Genomic DNA, 15,185 nt, shown 5'->3' with positions numbered 1-15,185 from the left:
TGTAAATCAGTGACAAAATGTGGCTTGCAATTTGATTGTTACTATTTATTAATAAACAAGCCAGGTGAACCTTCTGTTAAAGATATCTCCCAAGGAATGCAATTAAAGTCAATTTTTGATTGCTTAAACACATACCCTGTGCAGAGGTATAAACAAGAAAATCCCTGTTAAATTATTTTATGGCACTGTGTTGAGAGCAATAGCAGAGCATTCAGGAATTTGGAGCTTTCGTGTGAAGTCCTGTGCAAATTGTTTTACTGCAAAGTAGGAGCTTTCTGGTGTTAATGTTAGTTGAAGTAATACTGTCAAATATCTGTCCAGTGTGTCCAGACCTAGAGGCTCCAAGACAAGCTCACAGTTTGATGCTAGAAGACACTGTGCCATTCATTTTGTCATAACAGCTTTATGCATTATTACAGAGTATAAAACAAAACAATTATACAAAAGGACCCACAGACATTTTGCTGTTTTTCTGACATTTTGTGCACAAGGATGACCTAAGCCCTTTGAAGTCAACAGGAAGATTTTTTTGACTTCTTTTTTTTTTTACCAGGAAATCAAATTAATTCATATTAAATATGAGACAGCTATTTTGTTTAAGTTTTAATTAGATAATCAAGATACTTGTACTTACTAAAATCCAGGATATATTAATATCTCCAACAATATAAGGAGCACAAATTATATTACCAAATTTCACCTTGGCAATATTAGGACATAACTGTTATTTGCCCATTGGTCCAATTTAGAAATAGCATCCTAGATCTAGCATTTCTTGGAAACAGTGAATGATAGTACATAACAGTTGCCTAATTCAATTTAATATCATTTTAGAAAAGAAAAATAGAAATGATACTTCAATGGAGAAAAAAACTACTTAAATCAATTTTTTGTATTGAAGAAATTGCATTTTATTCTTATTTTCAGTTTCAAGAATACTGTTTCTTGAAATGAATGCACTCTGTCAAAAGTGTGTTTCCATTTGTGTAGTTTGTTTGTTTTGCAACTTATTAGAAGTACTAAGAATATGAAATTCTTTTAAAAAGAATTACTGAATGTTACCATTACTAATACCAGTTTTAGCCAGAAAGGAACGTGTCTTCCTTTTTCATACATTATTTAAAAACTGGGCAATGCAGTATGGAGGAAGAGTGTCTTTACAAAGTAATCTGAAGTAAGATTCGTCTGAACTAATCTAGATATATGGCTCTGGATCATTCTAAACTCTTTTTACAATCAAAAGGAAAAGGCATTTTTAGGATAAATTGGGATAATTAGGATTTTGTCCTAAGTAGACATCAAAAACATCAATGTTATTTCTCTTCAGAAACAATAAAGGAAAGCTGTAGTTGGCGATTTTTGCAGCCATATATACTGTAGCTGTCTGAAGTTACTAAAAGAACTGCCTCGTGTCACAAATGCTGTGATGTTATTTATATCGTCAGTGGATGCTTGAAGGTTATGGCTTGTAAGGCACAACACTGATATAAGATACTATTTAAAATGTAAGAACTCTCACATGCTAAAACTTTTGGTCAGGAATTACTATTCTCTTAAATGTTTCCTTTGAAATTTTTGGGAGCTGCTGGCACCTTCAGTATTTTCCAAATAGAATCATATTCAAGCTTTCCAAAAGCCAATGATAGATAAAATATTTCTGTGTTAATTCTGTATCTTAGTGAACTGTAACTGGAACCGTTATGGCTCAGTGTCCAAGTAGAGATTGGTGATGAATGGCGTTCCTCAGGGATTGGTGCTGGGACTGGTGCTATTTAACATCTTTGTGGGTGAAATGGACAGTAGGATTAAGTGCACCCTCAGCAAGTTTGCAGACAACACCAAGCTGAGTGGTGCAGCTGACATACTAGAGGGAAGGGATGCCATCCAGAGGAATCTGGACAGGCTTGAGAGGTGGGCCCATGCAAACCTCATGAAGTTCAACAAGGCCAAGTGCATCTGGGTTGGGGCAATCCCAAGCAGAGATACAGGCTAGGTGGAGAATGGCTTGAGAGTAGCTGTGAGAAGAAGGATTTGGGAGTACAGATTGATGAAAGATTCAACAAGAGCTGACAATGTGCGCTTGCAGCCCAGAAGGTTGACCATATTCTGGGTTGCATCAAGAGAAGAGTGACCAGCAGGTCAAGGGAGGTGATTCTGCCCCTCTACTATGCTCTTTTTTGTGTTAAGAAATACATTAGAGAGCTAAGTATGAATGAACTGCAGAACAAACACCAAATACTGTTTTGCCTTGTGTGTCACTGAAGATTTCAAAGCCATGTGCAGTGCTGTCATTTTCACTCCTTTCATTTTAATGCAGGACTGCGGTTCTCAAATTCATCCAGAGGAGTCCTGTGGCTTGCAGCCTCTGTCTCCTGAGTACCTCTCTGCAATTTCACAGACAGTGCTGAAGACCTGCGAAGCTGGAGACGCAAAAGGTTTGTGCTTAGTCTTCTCAACTCACACACTTCACCAAAACAAAAGTAGAAAGAAATGTTTCCTGTTCTCTTTGCACATGCACTAAACTACACACAATAGTTATAACTAGTCACTTGTAACTATTATGGATTTTTAGAATCAGATTAGTTTGTGACAATTTTTAGTTTGATGGATTCATTATCAGTGATCCACCACTATTTGTGTTATTGTCAGGCAGCGCTGAACTATTTCCATCAAAACCATCTAAAATAAAACAAGGTTTTATTGTAAACAAAAGGGAATATCTAATTAAAAAGAAAAAAAAAACTTTTTGAAAAAGAATACAACATTTTGACCCACTTTAATTTTATATTTCTACTTCTATACAGAAAACGAAAAAATAACAATTTCAAAGTTAAAGCATGCTTTTACATATATCAGTACCTTAAATATCAACCTGGACAAATCACACAACGTGGCTGAAATGCCTTTTGTTAAAATATACAACAATATGACTGAGGCGTCCATTTGGATTAGTGAGAACCCACATTAGAGCAGAATGGCAGACAGGTATTCATCTTTAGGTCACAGCTGCATGAAGACAAGTGTACTTTAACAAAGCACAGACTCAATGAACAATCATTACACAGTAACAGGAATGTATGAAGTGCCTGAATACATCAGTTGATAAGAAAAAACAAGGAAACACTTTATTTTTTTCAATGTTAAATGAAGGGAATACACAAAGGAGACATCACTGTACCTGGCAGCACATTCTAATCACACAGCAAGTTATGAGTCATAAACAAACAAACACAGCCTATATTACTATATTAGGATGTAAAAATCCTGACTAGAAAGCCCAAATCAAATTGACAGAAGAGTCCTTTTGGGGCAGACAGCCTGTTTCTTGTGATATATAGTGTGCTTCTTTTGAGTACCTTGTCTAGTTAAGTGGAGCTGAATATAAAATATATTTAAATACATTGTGAATAGCATACACATTTAAAATGGAAACCACTTCAGGAAATGTAGTCTCAAAGGACAAGTCTTTAAAAACGGGAGGAATCATTTTGGCTTTTAAAGTGAAAAATTGCCAAGAGATGTCTAATGATCCTGGAACTGGGATGTATAGTTTCCAGGAAGAAGTGACTGTATAGTTTTAATACATGTCACAAATTCAAACTGGAACTGGAAACATGGCTTTTTGTGCAAAACCACTCAAAATTTATAACTAAGCAATATCCCAGTCCTGACAGTGAACGTTCTTCTAACGCACAGAATCATGGAATCATAGAATTGTTTGAGTTGGAAGGGACCCTTAAAGGCCATCTAGTAAAACTCCCCTGCAATGAACAGGGACATCCACAATTATATTAGGGAGCTCAGAGCCCCATCCAGCCTGATCTTGAGTGTCTCCAGGTTCTGGGTATCCACCACCTCTCTGGGCAACCTGTTCCAGGGCTTCACAACCCTTATTACTGTAAAAAACCTTTTTTTTCTTATATCCAATATAAAAATTCCCTCTTTTAGTTTGAAATCACTTCCCCTTGTCCTATCACAACAGACTCCGATAAAGAGTCTGTCGCCTTCTTTCTTACAGCCTCCATTTAGATATTGAACGACCGCTCTCCGGTCTCCCCAGAGCCTTCTCTTCTCCAGGCTGAACAGCCTCATCTCTCTCAGCCTGTCCTCATAAGAGAGGTGTTCCATCCATTGGGTCCTTTTTTTGTCCCTCCTCAGGACACACTCCAACAGGTTTATGTCTCTCCCGTACTGAGGACTCCACATCTCAGGTGAGGTCTCACCAGCACAGAGTAGAGGGGCAGGATCACCTCCCTCGATGTGCTGGCCATGCTTCTTTTGATGCAGTCCAGGATCCAGATGGTTTTCTGGGCTGCAAGGGCACATTGCTAGCTCATGTCCAGGTTGCCATCCACCTGTACCCCCAAGTCCTGTTCGGCAGGGCTGTGCTCTATCTTCACATCCCCCAGTTTGTATTGATAGTGGAGGTTGCCACAATACAGCTGCAAGGCAAAGGAGTGTTTCTATAACCTACTCCTAGAGAACATCTTTAAAATATCTTAGGATTCCAAGTAGATCCCAAATGTAAAAGTGAACTAGTCATAAATCAACAAGTTATTTTTAGTTTCACTTTAGTTAAGCCTTTAAGTTTAAATTTGATTTTTCAGTTTGTTGTTGTTATTGTTGTTTTTCTATGGGTAATTGTTTGGTTTTAATCTTGAAAGTAAAATATGTGTATTTGTGGCTATGGCAATTGGAAAAGTTGAGTAAAAATAAAAGAGGCCAAAATTTTTGTCGAGAAGAAAAAAAAAATTAAATTCAGCCTTTATTGGTTAAAACATTTTGACTTTAGGCTAGCATTTGCTTGCTTTTTATGTGCAAGGTAAATAGTCCTGAATAATTTTTAAAAATCTTATGTGTTTTTGTACCAAGTCAGGAGAGCAGCTTATGGGAGTACTGGCAATGTTTCATCTCATATCCTAAGCAAGAGATTTACGTATGCAATTGATAAGCCTCTTTAATGAGCCCAAAAGCCAGTTTACTTTCACTCTTTCTCTAGAAACCTATTATAGACTTTCATAAAACTTTGTATTTACCATATTATAAACTTAATCGCACAGCAGCTTTCTCTTACTCTCCTTCAGTGTTAAGGTTGACTTCTAGGTGAACTTGCTTTTGCCAGATAGAACCAGTGCTGACTCTTAGCTGAAGCAGCATAAAACACAGAATAATTGAAGTCATGCTGAAAGCTGCCTTGTGTGCTGCTACCTTACAAAAACAAACCACCTTGTAGTTTGAATAGAAAGTAATCTTCTCTTCCAAACTAATACTGATTCATTGCAATTTTTACTGTTACTTGTTTGCTATTTTTACATATGAGATTTTTTTTTTAATAAAATCTCATTTGTGAAGGTTAGGAATGCAGTAACTAGCTGTTGTGAAATTACAGTAGGAAAATTTCATAATAAATAGATTTAAAATATGTATATTTACATAAGTTTTAAAATCTATGCAAATATAGCAACTGCATCCATTAGCACAAAATGCCAGTGCTTCCTATAAACATGAGCTTGCCATCATATATCTTTGTTCTCTGTTTTTTTGCCACTCATCTTCAGCATATACCAAAAAAAAATCTCATGTTTTTTCTTAATATACTTAATTATTGAACATAAGTTATTTTAAAGAGCCTTTTCAAAAGGTACCTTATCACTTTCAGTTGCCAAAGTTTAAACTTTTATTATTCAGATGTTTCAGTTCCTCAATAGTCATTTTATATAGTTCTACTTTTCTAGTTTATTACCTAAAACCAGATCAGCTCATAAATGTATACAATGTTAAGCAGAAAGTTCCATAAAATGTGGGATCTCAGATGTTGTAGCCATTGCCAGAACTTTTATGAAATTGGTTTGAAAGAAAAATTACAATGTCAGGAAAAACTGTCAGTTTTCATAGATTTTTTTAAATATAAACCACTGCTCCAAACCACTTTTAGATCATTTTTGAAGATCTGGACAGCAGTGGTAGTCTCTGATTCCAGACCTCAAACCAACCATTCATTCTGTTCCTACTCTTTTACTCACAAAGTATAAAGCTATAAAAGGCATTTACACGGCACCTTCTACTGTGCTGAAACCAGGCACTTCTCACCGTTCATATGACTGCTGTGAAGCTGGGAATGGCCATTTCACCACAGACTGCAGATAGGGCATGGAGGGAATGCTGAGGGAACATAGTCCACCACTGGCCATAGAAACCTTTGCCATGGTGGAAGAGCACGCCCTGCTCCAGAACTTTTGTCATCACTTTGTATCTTTGGGTAAAAATTGACTTTAATCCCTAGACAAAAACTGTGTAAGATCTCACCCAGGGACCAACTGTCAGGTCTCTCATTTCCAAAGTTACCTGTCTGTAACTACAGTACTTTCCTATCCTAATGAATGTTGAACTTCAAGCAGTCCTTGGTTGACAAATGTGGGGAATGTTGTCCTTAAGGACAAACAGCTCAGTGATTGGGACAGTAGGAACACAAACTGAAAAATGCGCTGTGTGAGGAGCACTGAGCAGCTCTATCTCTGTGCTTGTGCACTGTGGCCTGGAGCAGTCCCTCCTTCCTTTTCTGATGCCGTGCTGCAGCAGGGCATGTGCCCCATGGCTGCCTGCAGGAGCTAGGTTAGATGTGCTGATGCACAGTGTGATAATGGCAGTGTTCAGGCTTTCATTTAGTTCCATCATGTGCACTGTGTCACCTGCAGGTATGGCTGGCAGTGGGTGCGTTCTGCACGGAGCAGAAGCAGCTGCAGAAGGGCAGGCTCAGCGGCAGCCAGAGCTGTGTGGCCGTAGCACTGTGGGATACTTTCTGCCCTCAGATGTCTCAGTGCAGGTTCCCGTACTAACAATTCTTGATTGATAATTTTATTTAAGAGGTCTCTTTTATCTGCTACTTACCAAAACATTTGCATAGGACTTTCCAGCAGTTCAAGCACAGGGTGCCTCATGGAGACGGCCTTGCTCCTGCGGTAGCAGCTGACAGCTCAGGGCCTGTGGTATTCTGCAGGCATGGTGCTCTCGGCCTCCCACTCTGTCCTGGCCTGATAAACGCTGATAAACAGTGGCCTTGTATTGTGCTGAGGCTTCTTGTGTAGCTGCAGTGCAACAAACGCTGAGAAGTGCTGCCAGGCTGGTGCTGCTGTCCAGTAGGAGTGACAGCAGGCCTGCTCTGCAGGCGTTTGCTGCTGGAGCCATTTGCTGGGCCACAAGGAGAAACCAAAGCATGCTAAGAAGGCTTGATAGCTTTGACAGAAGAATCTGGGGGCGCCTGCTTTTTCTTATGTAACTCCTTTAATCAGGCAAAAGCAGGTTTTGCTGGCGTAGCTACATGAACACCGGGAGCTTTTGTCAGGACATTACACTTGTATGGACTAGAAGAAGTGGATCTGAATACTAAGGCAACTCAAAAGAATTCTGTCTTCCTTCAGAAGCTGAGTCCCTCTGAATTCCAGTAGGATTTTGGAATTAAACAGCTTTAGAGACCCAAACTAAGTGAACCACTCAGACATTCATAACAGATGCCTGATACTCACTAACTTTTGGCAATCCCACTTTGCACTCCTTAACTGAAAAATCGTATTTGAAAATAGAGGTCAGGCACATAGATTATTCATCTATCTAACTTTAACCATCTGAAATGCATATGTATTGTCCAGAGTAGTTTTCTGAATTCTCACAAAATTAAGAAATTAGTATTGCTGAGGGAAAGCCATCCTCTCTCTTGCTTTACTTTTCTATCCAGAAGCTTTGATCAACTACTCAAGTTTTAGATGAGAATCATAGAATAGAATCATAGAAACATTAAGTTGGAAGGGATCCTTAAAGGTCATCTAGTACATCTCCCCTGCAATGAATGGGGACATCCACAGCTAGACCGGGTTGCTCAGAGCCTGGTCCAGTCTGACCCTGACTGTGTCCAAGGATGGGGCTTCCACCACTCTCTAGGCAACCTGTTCCAGTACCTCACTGGTACTGTTACTGTAAAAAGCTTTTTTCTTATATCCAATCTAAAACTTCCCCCTTTTAGTTTGAAATCATTTCCTCTTGTCCTATCACAACAGACTCTGCCCCCCTCTTTAGCAGGGTCTGCTAAATGAGAATGAATCTTTATAGATAAGAATGAATCTTGTCTTTAGATGTTTCTGAATTCTAAATATTTTCCTTTTCCCATTCTGTCTCCTCACCACTTTGCCTTTATTTTATCCCTTTTTTGCGGACAAACTGATGCAAGAAAGGCAAACTGAATTGAGAAATGAACCCACACAGTAGTGTCAAATTTGAGCATTCACAGTTCTTTTAGAGAGAGCAAAACCTCCCATGCTTTCTACATTCAAAGGAATGCAGAGAAGAAAAGAGTCTCTTTAATAAATGGAAAACTGCTGTGACAAAATGCTTGAGAATACCTCACTTGCTCCCATAGTAAGGCTACTAATAAAAATACAGAGGATATGCTAACACTTCATTGCTGTTTTCCAGGGCAGTGGATTGTCCCTTGCCTCAGCTGCTCTGACAACAGAACCTGTGACTGGAGAGAAATAATGTGGCAGCCCCACAGCTGCCAATATTCTGTGCTCGATAAGCCCGAGCTCCAGCAGTGTGTGGAGGGCAGAAAGGTAGGTAACAGATTCTACTCTTTAATTTCTTCTTATTTACTTGGATATTTAGTGTTCTGGAGTCTTAAAAACAATTATTTGAGTGATCTTTGAGAAAAATCCCTTTTTATTATACTGGGGAAAAAAAAATGGATAGAAACAAATTCCACTATCAATAATTTAGCCTCCTATGCAGTCAGTGTTGTACACTGCCATTTCACATAAAAATTAGGTCATACCAGTGGAATTTCAAGACCTGCAATGTACATCGTTATCAATGAGACCTGCAAGGAGTATCTAAGCATGGTAAACAGAGAACTGTATTGTTACAGTTTGCCTCACACTTCATGCAAGTTTGATTTCTTCTGCATACCTAATGCATGGCATTGCTTGTACGCACTAATCTTACCAAGTCTTCTTGCACATTCTTTTCTTATAGTGAAGCTTCTAAGGTGATTGCTTGGAAATACAAGGTTGCCTTAATAGGCATGCTATGACTATAAAACTGTTGAGAGAGAGCTCTGATCTGAGGCTCAGGTACATTACTGAGGATACAAGTATCCAGAAAGTAAGTAATTAATTGTTATAAAGATTTTTTACAGCGTATTGTCTAGGTAAGAAAATAGTAATTAACAATGACATTGTTAGAATCTGATACAACTCCTGTATGGACTAATACGAAAAAAGCAGTCTTCCAGTTAACATTTTCTCCTCCATTTCTGGTCATTTCTTGTCCTGCACAGAGTTCTTCACTGTCATTTGGCTTGATTTCTGCCTGTGGGTTTCTCCTACCATACTTTTATAAAAAAAAATAACGGGTTTATATGACAGAGGAGAAGCTCAAATTGCTTCTCAAATACAAAACAAGCGCTTCTGGATTGACCACAGCAAACAATATAGAAGCATTTGCTAGCTTTGGTCTTTAATTTCCATAGACATGAGGCTGTTTCAATGACCAAACACCCTTTGGTCAGACAATTAAAGGACAGCAAGGGAACAATATACCACTGTGGAATTGAATTGCCAGGGTAGTGTGGGATTCACCTCCTGAATCCTAGTACTTGCATTCATCAGTGTCAAAACAAGGACAACATTTCTTAAATGTCCACTAAAACCAATCTGAATTCAAATTCTATTATATTATGACTTTCATCCATCATAGTGTCAGATGAGAGCCAGAGCTTATGTGAAGTACATTAACACAGTGTGAGAAAAATCTATGTAAAACTAATTGCACATATTTCCTATTCTGCATCTTTTGCATGATTGTCTGATAACCATTACTGGGCTGTAGGAAGCTGCTGAATCACTCATGCTTCTTTTTCACAGATGTCCATTTATCCTCTTTATTCTTATAAAGTCATCATTCTAATGCATGTTCCCATTTTGCTGTATATCTATCTCCTCTATTTTTCCTCAAATGTTATTCTTGTTGTCACATTGTGGTAGTATTAATTTTGTGTAGCATTTTCAAATAACATTTGTGCTTTTTTTCACAAAATAAATAAATGTAAGGCCCAGATCAAGTTCTTCATGTTGTCGGAACATAGGAAGTCACTAAGTCTTTCTTTATACATAAATCAGATGAGTAGAAATGGTCCTCAGCTTGGGTGTTAAGGTCCTGATTCTGTTTATGATTGAAGGAAACTTAACGCAGTCTTAGAACATGACAGAAAAGGTTTTGTGTTTTTTTTTCAGGAGTTCACTGAAAGAGACTTTTGCATATCAGTTTTATGAGGGAGCTACTGAGTAGAGAATAAGATATAATTCTTGTGAATGAAGACGTTTTTCATATTCAAGAGATTTTTGTAACCATCCATAAATATTTATTTTCTCTCATTTGTGATATTATTTTCAAGCCATTATGTACCTCAGCTTTGAATGCTATAGAGATCACTGTTAATGTCAATTAATTGCATCATAGTTTCCTTAGTAAAATAAGCAGAAGTGTTCAACACCGGCAGAGTAAGCAGCAACAAGAACCTAGTGAGGGCAAAATATAAGCCCAAAATCATTAGCCTAGATGAGGATACTGAGATGATTTAGAATGTTTTTTCGTTCTACTGAAGTTAGAGAACAACAGAAATCACTCGTGCTCACTTCTCAAAATGGGCTCAAATACGGTACATTCTTCTGTATTCTGGGGATTTGTAGTACGCCATCACATTTGAAATATTCAGCTTGTGTAACACTATTCTCTACAAAATCTACATTTTGCAGCATCAGAAGTAAAACTGTTCCATCAGAACTGGAAGTAACTGTGAGATCTCCCAACTCAGTCCTGTTTTCTTACCTGCAGACCACACAGTATCTGAATTCTTGCTCAAAATTTATTTCAAAATAAGGCAATTAAACAGCCCACATAATTACCAAGTCTTTCTTTGGAAAACAGAGTCTCAATAGCATCACTGGGTCAAATTATGTCATGCCTTCCCTTCAGCCTCTGTGAGTTTGTGGATTTATCTCTAGAATACCCTTCATAGAAAATTCAGATTCAGGCAGGATTTAACCAGGAATTGAAGGCAAAGGAATTAGTGATATTTGTGATTCATTAGGCTGAAGCCTCTGATTTTTGTCCTTCAAAAAATCTATAGTTTGTTTTCAGAATTCTAACCTGCTGGTTTTTACTTTGTATGGTTAAAACTTCAGAATTAGACATGATAAATGACATAAGTGCCTGTGATTATATCGTTTCTTTAAAAAGGAGGTGTCAATCTCTCTGCTGCTGTCACATTCCAACTATGATAACTGCAGGTTGTTTTCTTATGCACCTCTTTTGATTTAATGCACACACACACAAGAAAAAAAAGTCTGTATGTTGTTTTGCCTATAGTAAATGTGAAAGGAAGCATGCAGTGAGTTTATCATTACACATTACTGTGCTGTGTCCTTTGTCTGGATGTGCACCAGCAACTAATGAAGCAAGCTGGAAGTTGAATGCTAACGATCTCTTTTTGGATGAGCACATGTAAGATCAACTGTATATTTAAGTGCAACTATACTTTTTTGTCATGTGTCCTATCACAATAGTTAAATGCAGTGCTCAGATATGTCTCTTGCTCTTTAATTTCTTTTATGCGTTTATCAGCGTTTCTGAAAGGTAGTCACAATCTTCCAAACAGCGCTTCTTTCCTGTCTTCATTACAAAAAAACCTACCAAAATATGCTTTTCAATTTTTCTTTCAACCTTCAAGCTGCTTTCATGTCTTCTATTAAAAATCATTTGTACTTCAGAGCCCATCTCTAAAATTATCATCTCGTTTCTCTAGAACAGTGATTCATTTACCCTGGTGGTGACTTCAAATTGGTTTCACATCATCATTAACTACTATTTTAGTTTGTGTGCACATGGAACTGTGTTTGAGCAAAGCTGTTTCTGCTTCATAAGAACCTAAGACCACCTGTGGAGAAACAGATTGGTAGAGACATGAGAAAGGATACGCATTCACAAAAACAGTTTATAAGAGGCCTCATTTTGCTTTATGATGTGTTAGCAAGACTAGTCAGTCATATGTTTGCATTTCGGATACTGTAAACAGGAAAATTCTGAAGTGTTGAGGCTCAGGTGGTTCTGGCTGAGTAGATTTTCCAGTTTGAGCATTTATGATTGTTGTTCTCCATTCTAAACTCTTAGTAAGAGTAGTAAGATGCAGAGTATGTTGTTTTAGGGAACTCCATGTGTGTCCTAATTGAATGAAAGAAATAGACAATCATAATAAAAAGAATGTATCTGTACTAATTGGCTCAACAAAATCCTCTGTGGTTAACAAGCATCTGCTGTAAAAATTATTCAATTCTATTAAGATATATGCTCTGACTTTTGTACAATAACTTTTAAAATTAGGTAAAGGAACAGGAGTTCTAACAGGTAATTATTTTTCCAATTAGCAGCATATAGAAATCTGCCCTCAATAGCACGGGGGGGACATGTATTTTGTTTATCACTGAGAAATATTGCTCAGAGTTTAGTCTTATAATAAAGTACCATTGAGTCATGTGTAATTAAGAACAGGAAATGTGAAAAGGCAATATTTGCTGAAGTACTTAAAATTCAGCTGTTAAAACAGGAATTTTAGCTTATAATTTCTTAATAATATTTTAGAGTTAAGTACTGTTTGGGATTTACAGGTGCTTAGATTTCCTAAGCGTGGTTAATTTATAATGATAGGTCTGGTTAAGAAGTGAATTCCACTGTGCTTACACAATCTCTTAAAGCCTGTAAGCTGTCATGGATTTTTTTCATACAAAACATTTGCAACAGAAGACGCTGAAAGCATCTGTCTGCGTGACAGTGTTGTTCTCTGTCTGGTAAAATTATAGCCTTATGTATGCCTGATCCTTTAGTCATCCTGCAGACAAACCCCCACTGACCTGAACAGCGCAGGACTAAGCCTTGTGCCAGACTGTGGAGAAAATGAGATACAGCATATTCTGCACACCTGAACCATCATTTGGCTCATTATTGTCATAGAGCTAAACAGAAGTATCCACAGAGCCCCTGGTTGAAATAATATGTGGCATGCACCGCTTTGGTAAGTTCCTGCAACTGTATAGAAACATACGTTGCTATAGCTACCACACATTCAATTACATTTAATGATTATTCTAATTCATCAAAGCTCTCAGATTTTTTGGAGGACATAAGCAAGTTTTCTTCCTGGGGCTATGCACCACCTGCTTTAGCCTCTGGGTTGTCCAAACAAATGCTGATAATGAAGCTGACCTGCAAAAGGTGGATGCTTTGAAACATGTTTTCTGATGGTCTGCACATCACAACAAAATATGTTCAGCTAGATCAGCACAAGGGCATTTTGAAAAGATGCTTTGCAGGTAGGATTACACTCAAATGTCCTGGTCTTCCACCTGGAATTTTTTTTATGCAGAAGAAAAAGAATTTGTCTGTTTTCTTCCAGGATTAACAGATGTCTCACAGCATGGTTGGAACAATAGTTAGAACCAGATTGTTGGATGCAGAGAAGGCCTTAATGAATGGATGCTCTGTGTGTGCAGATTTGGTGGTGATGTGCTGTGCATCCAGCAGCCTGGGATGCACTGGATACCAAGAATGCACAGCTATCTTTCTGTCTGAGATCTCTGCTGCATTTATGGGAGAGCATCCCCTTCAGAATGCAGCACACGCAGTGTCCAGAATGTGTCTGCTGACGCCTCCAGTGAAGATCACAGACATCAGGGTGAGAGGGCAGGAACCATAGGTTTCACACACTGCAGCACTCATTTTAATGATTTATCTTTCAACAGTGCTGTGATTTCACTGTGAAAGAAGTAGCTGGAGTTAGACTTGCGTGATTCCAGTGATACTGTCTTGGCATAGCTCATACCTACTTGAAGTCATAGGTTTCTTGTCTGAAAGCTAATTTGGTTGTTATAACTGACTGACATCTTTGAGGATAATCTACATTTTTTATCTCTCTTTCTGTACAAACACAGGTCTACTTTGGCTCATTTTCCTCTTCTTCTCTTACATCAAGTCTTAACTATACTCTTAGCAGACGGGTTTCTGAGTATTTAGGTTAATTTCCCCAGTGCAACCTGTATTCCTTACCAATGTGATGTTGCCATCTGTCACATTCCTGACATCCTGTTCAGCCACACCTTCTCCTAGTAATAAATATACATTCCCACGTGGACACTCAGACACGGATCTAATCCTTTTCCTGATCTGTTTTAACTCCTCACAACAAGCTCACTCGAGAGTGAAAATTGAGATGTTTTGAGACTCAAAACTTACTTCTTCAGAGGTGAGCTGTGTACACCCTCATAAGTCTTGTGCTATTTGAAGTTCCTCAGGGCACTGACAGCTATCTACTTTATCTAGTTATGCTGACTGCTCTACAAGAGTCTGCTCTGACTCCCATGACCTCCTTCACATTCTCAGACCATCAGCACAACAAAAATAATACTATTTTTGGGCTATCTTATATTTTTATATGATGCCTAGCATCATGGCATTAAGATGTCTTTACATCTTTCCATCATGTTTGTTTGCCTTGGCCATGGCTCTTCTCTCTCTCTCTTTTTTTTTTTTTTTGTTTTTTTGTATCTTGTTGTTGTTGTTGTGAGGGCTCTTGTTCTGCTATTTGAATTCAGTTAGATGAGATTAGACCAAATACAGCTAGAAGGGAAAATATTTATCAGAATATTAGTCATTATACAATGGAGACTAAGGTAAAATTGGCACATTCTCCAAATCAGTGTAATTTATAGCTGAATGTGCTCCTTTGCAGTTGGAAATCCTCATGGGCAGTGATACAGAAATGATGTTATGTGTTATTAGAAGAGAAATAGTCTAACATGGTCTACTGTGTGTAACCTGGTAGAGCCAGTTTGTTATTCTGCTAATGGCGTTCTGTGCTTTTATAGAACTTTACTCACCCACACTGCAAGTTAATGATATCCTTGCCTACTATATCCAATAACTACTCTTTAAATAGATATACATCTATACATCACAGTGATGGACTCATGAAGTGGAGATTAAAGAGGTGTGGATATAGACAAACTAGAGAGATTAAGAGATTTTGCAAGTTAAAGAATTCTTGTTTAAAACCTCAAGTTAGCCTACTTTAGAATTAGGTCATATCA

General features: G+C 37.9%; 1 protein-coding gene across 4 annotated transcripts in view; it reads left to right on the top strand.

Annotated features, from left to right (window-relative positions):
- The window catches only part of CPED1 (cadherin like and PC-esterase domain containing 1), a 158,498-nt gene that overhangs the window by 130,755 nt on the left and 12,558 nt on the right, over positions 1–15,185 (top strand). For 2 of the 4 annotated variants that reach the window (XM_021384823.1, XM_021384822.1), the window contains exons 18-19: positions 2,318–2,435; positions 8,467–8,603. In XM_021384823.1, coding sequence (XP_021240498.1) covers positions 2,318–2,435; positions 8,467–8,603 — 255 coding nt within the window. Of the gene's footprint in view, positions 1–2,317; positions 2,436–8,466; positions 8,604–9,021; positions 9,151–12,926; positions 13,115–15,185 lie in introns of those variants that run through there. The other 2 variants (XR_002434485.1, XM_021384825.1) reach the window with 2 other exon arrangements.

The sequence above is a fragment of the Numida meleagris genome, chromosome 1, assembly GCF_002078875.1.
Source record: "Numida meleagris isolate 19003 breed g44 Domestic line chromosome 1, NumMel1.0, whole genome shotgun sequence".
NCBI lineage: Eukaryota > Metazoa > Chordata > Aves > Galliformes > Numididae > Numida > Numida meleagris.
The sequence above is the reverse complement of the archived record's forward strand: the minus strand, read 5'-3'. Positions and strand labels throughout refer to the sequence as shown.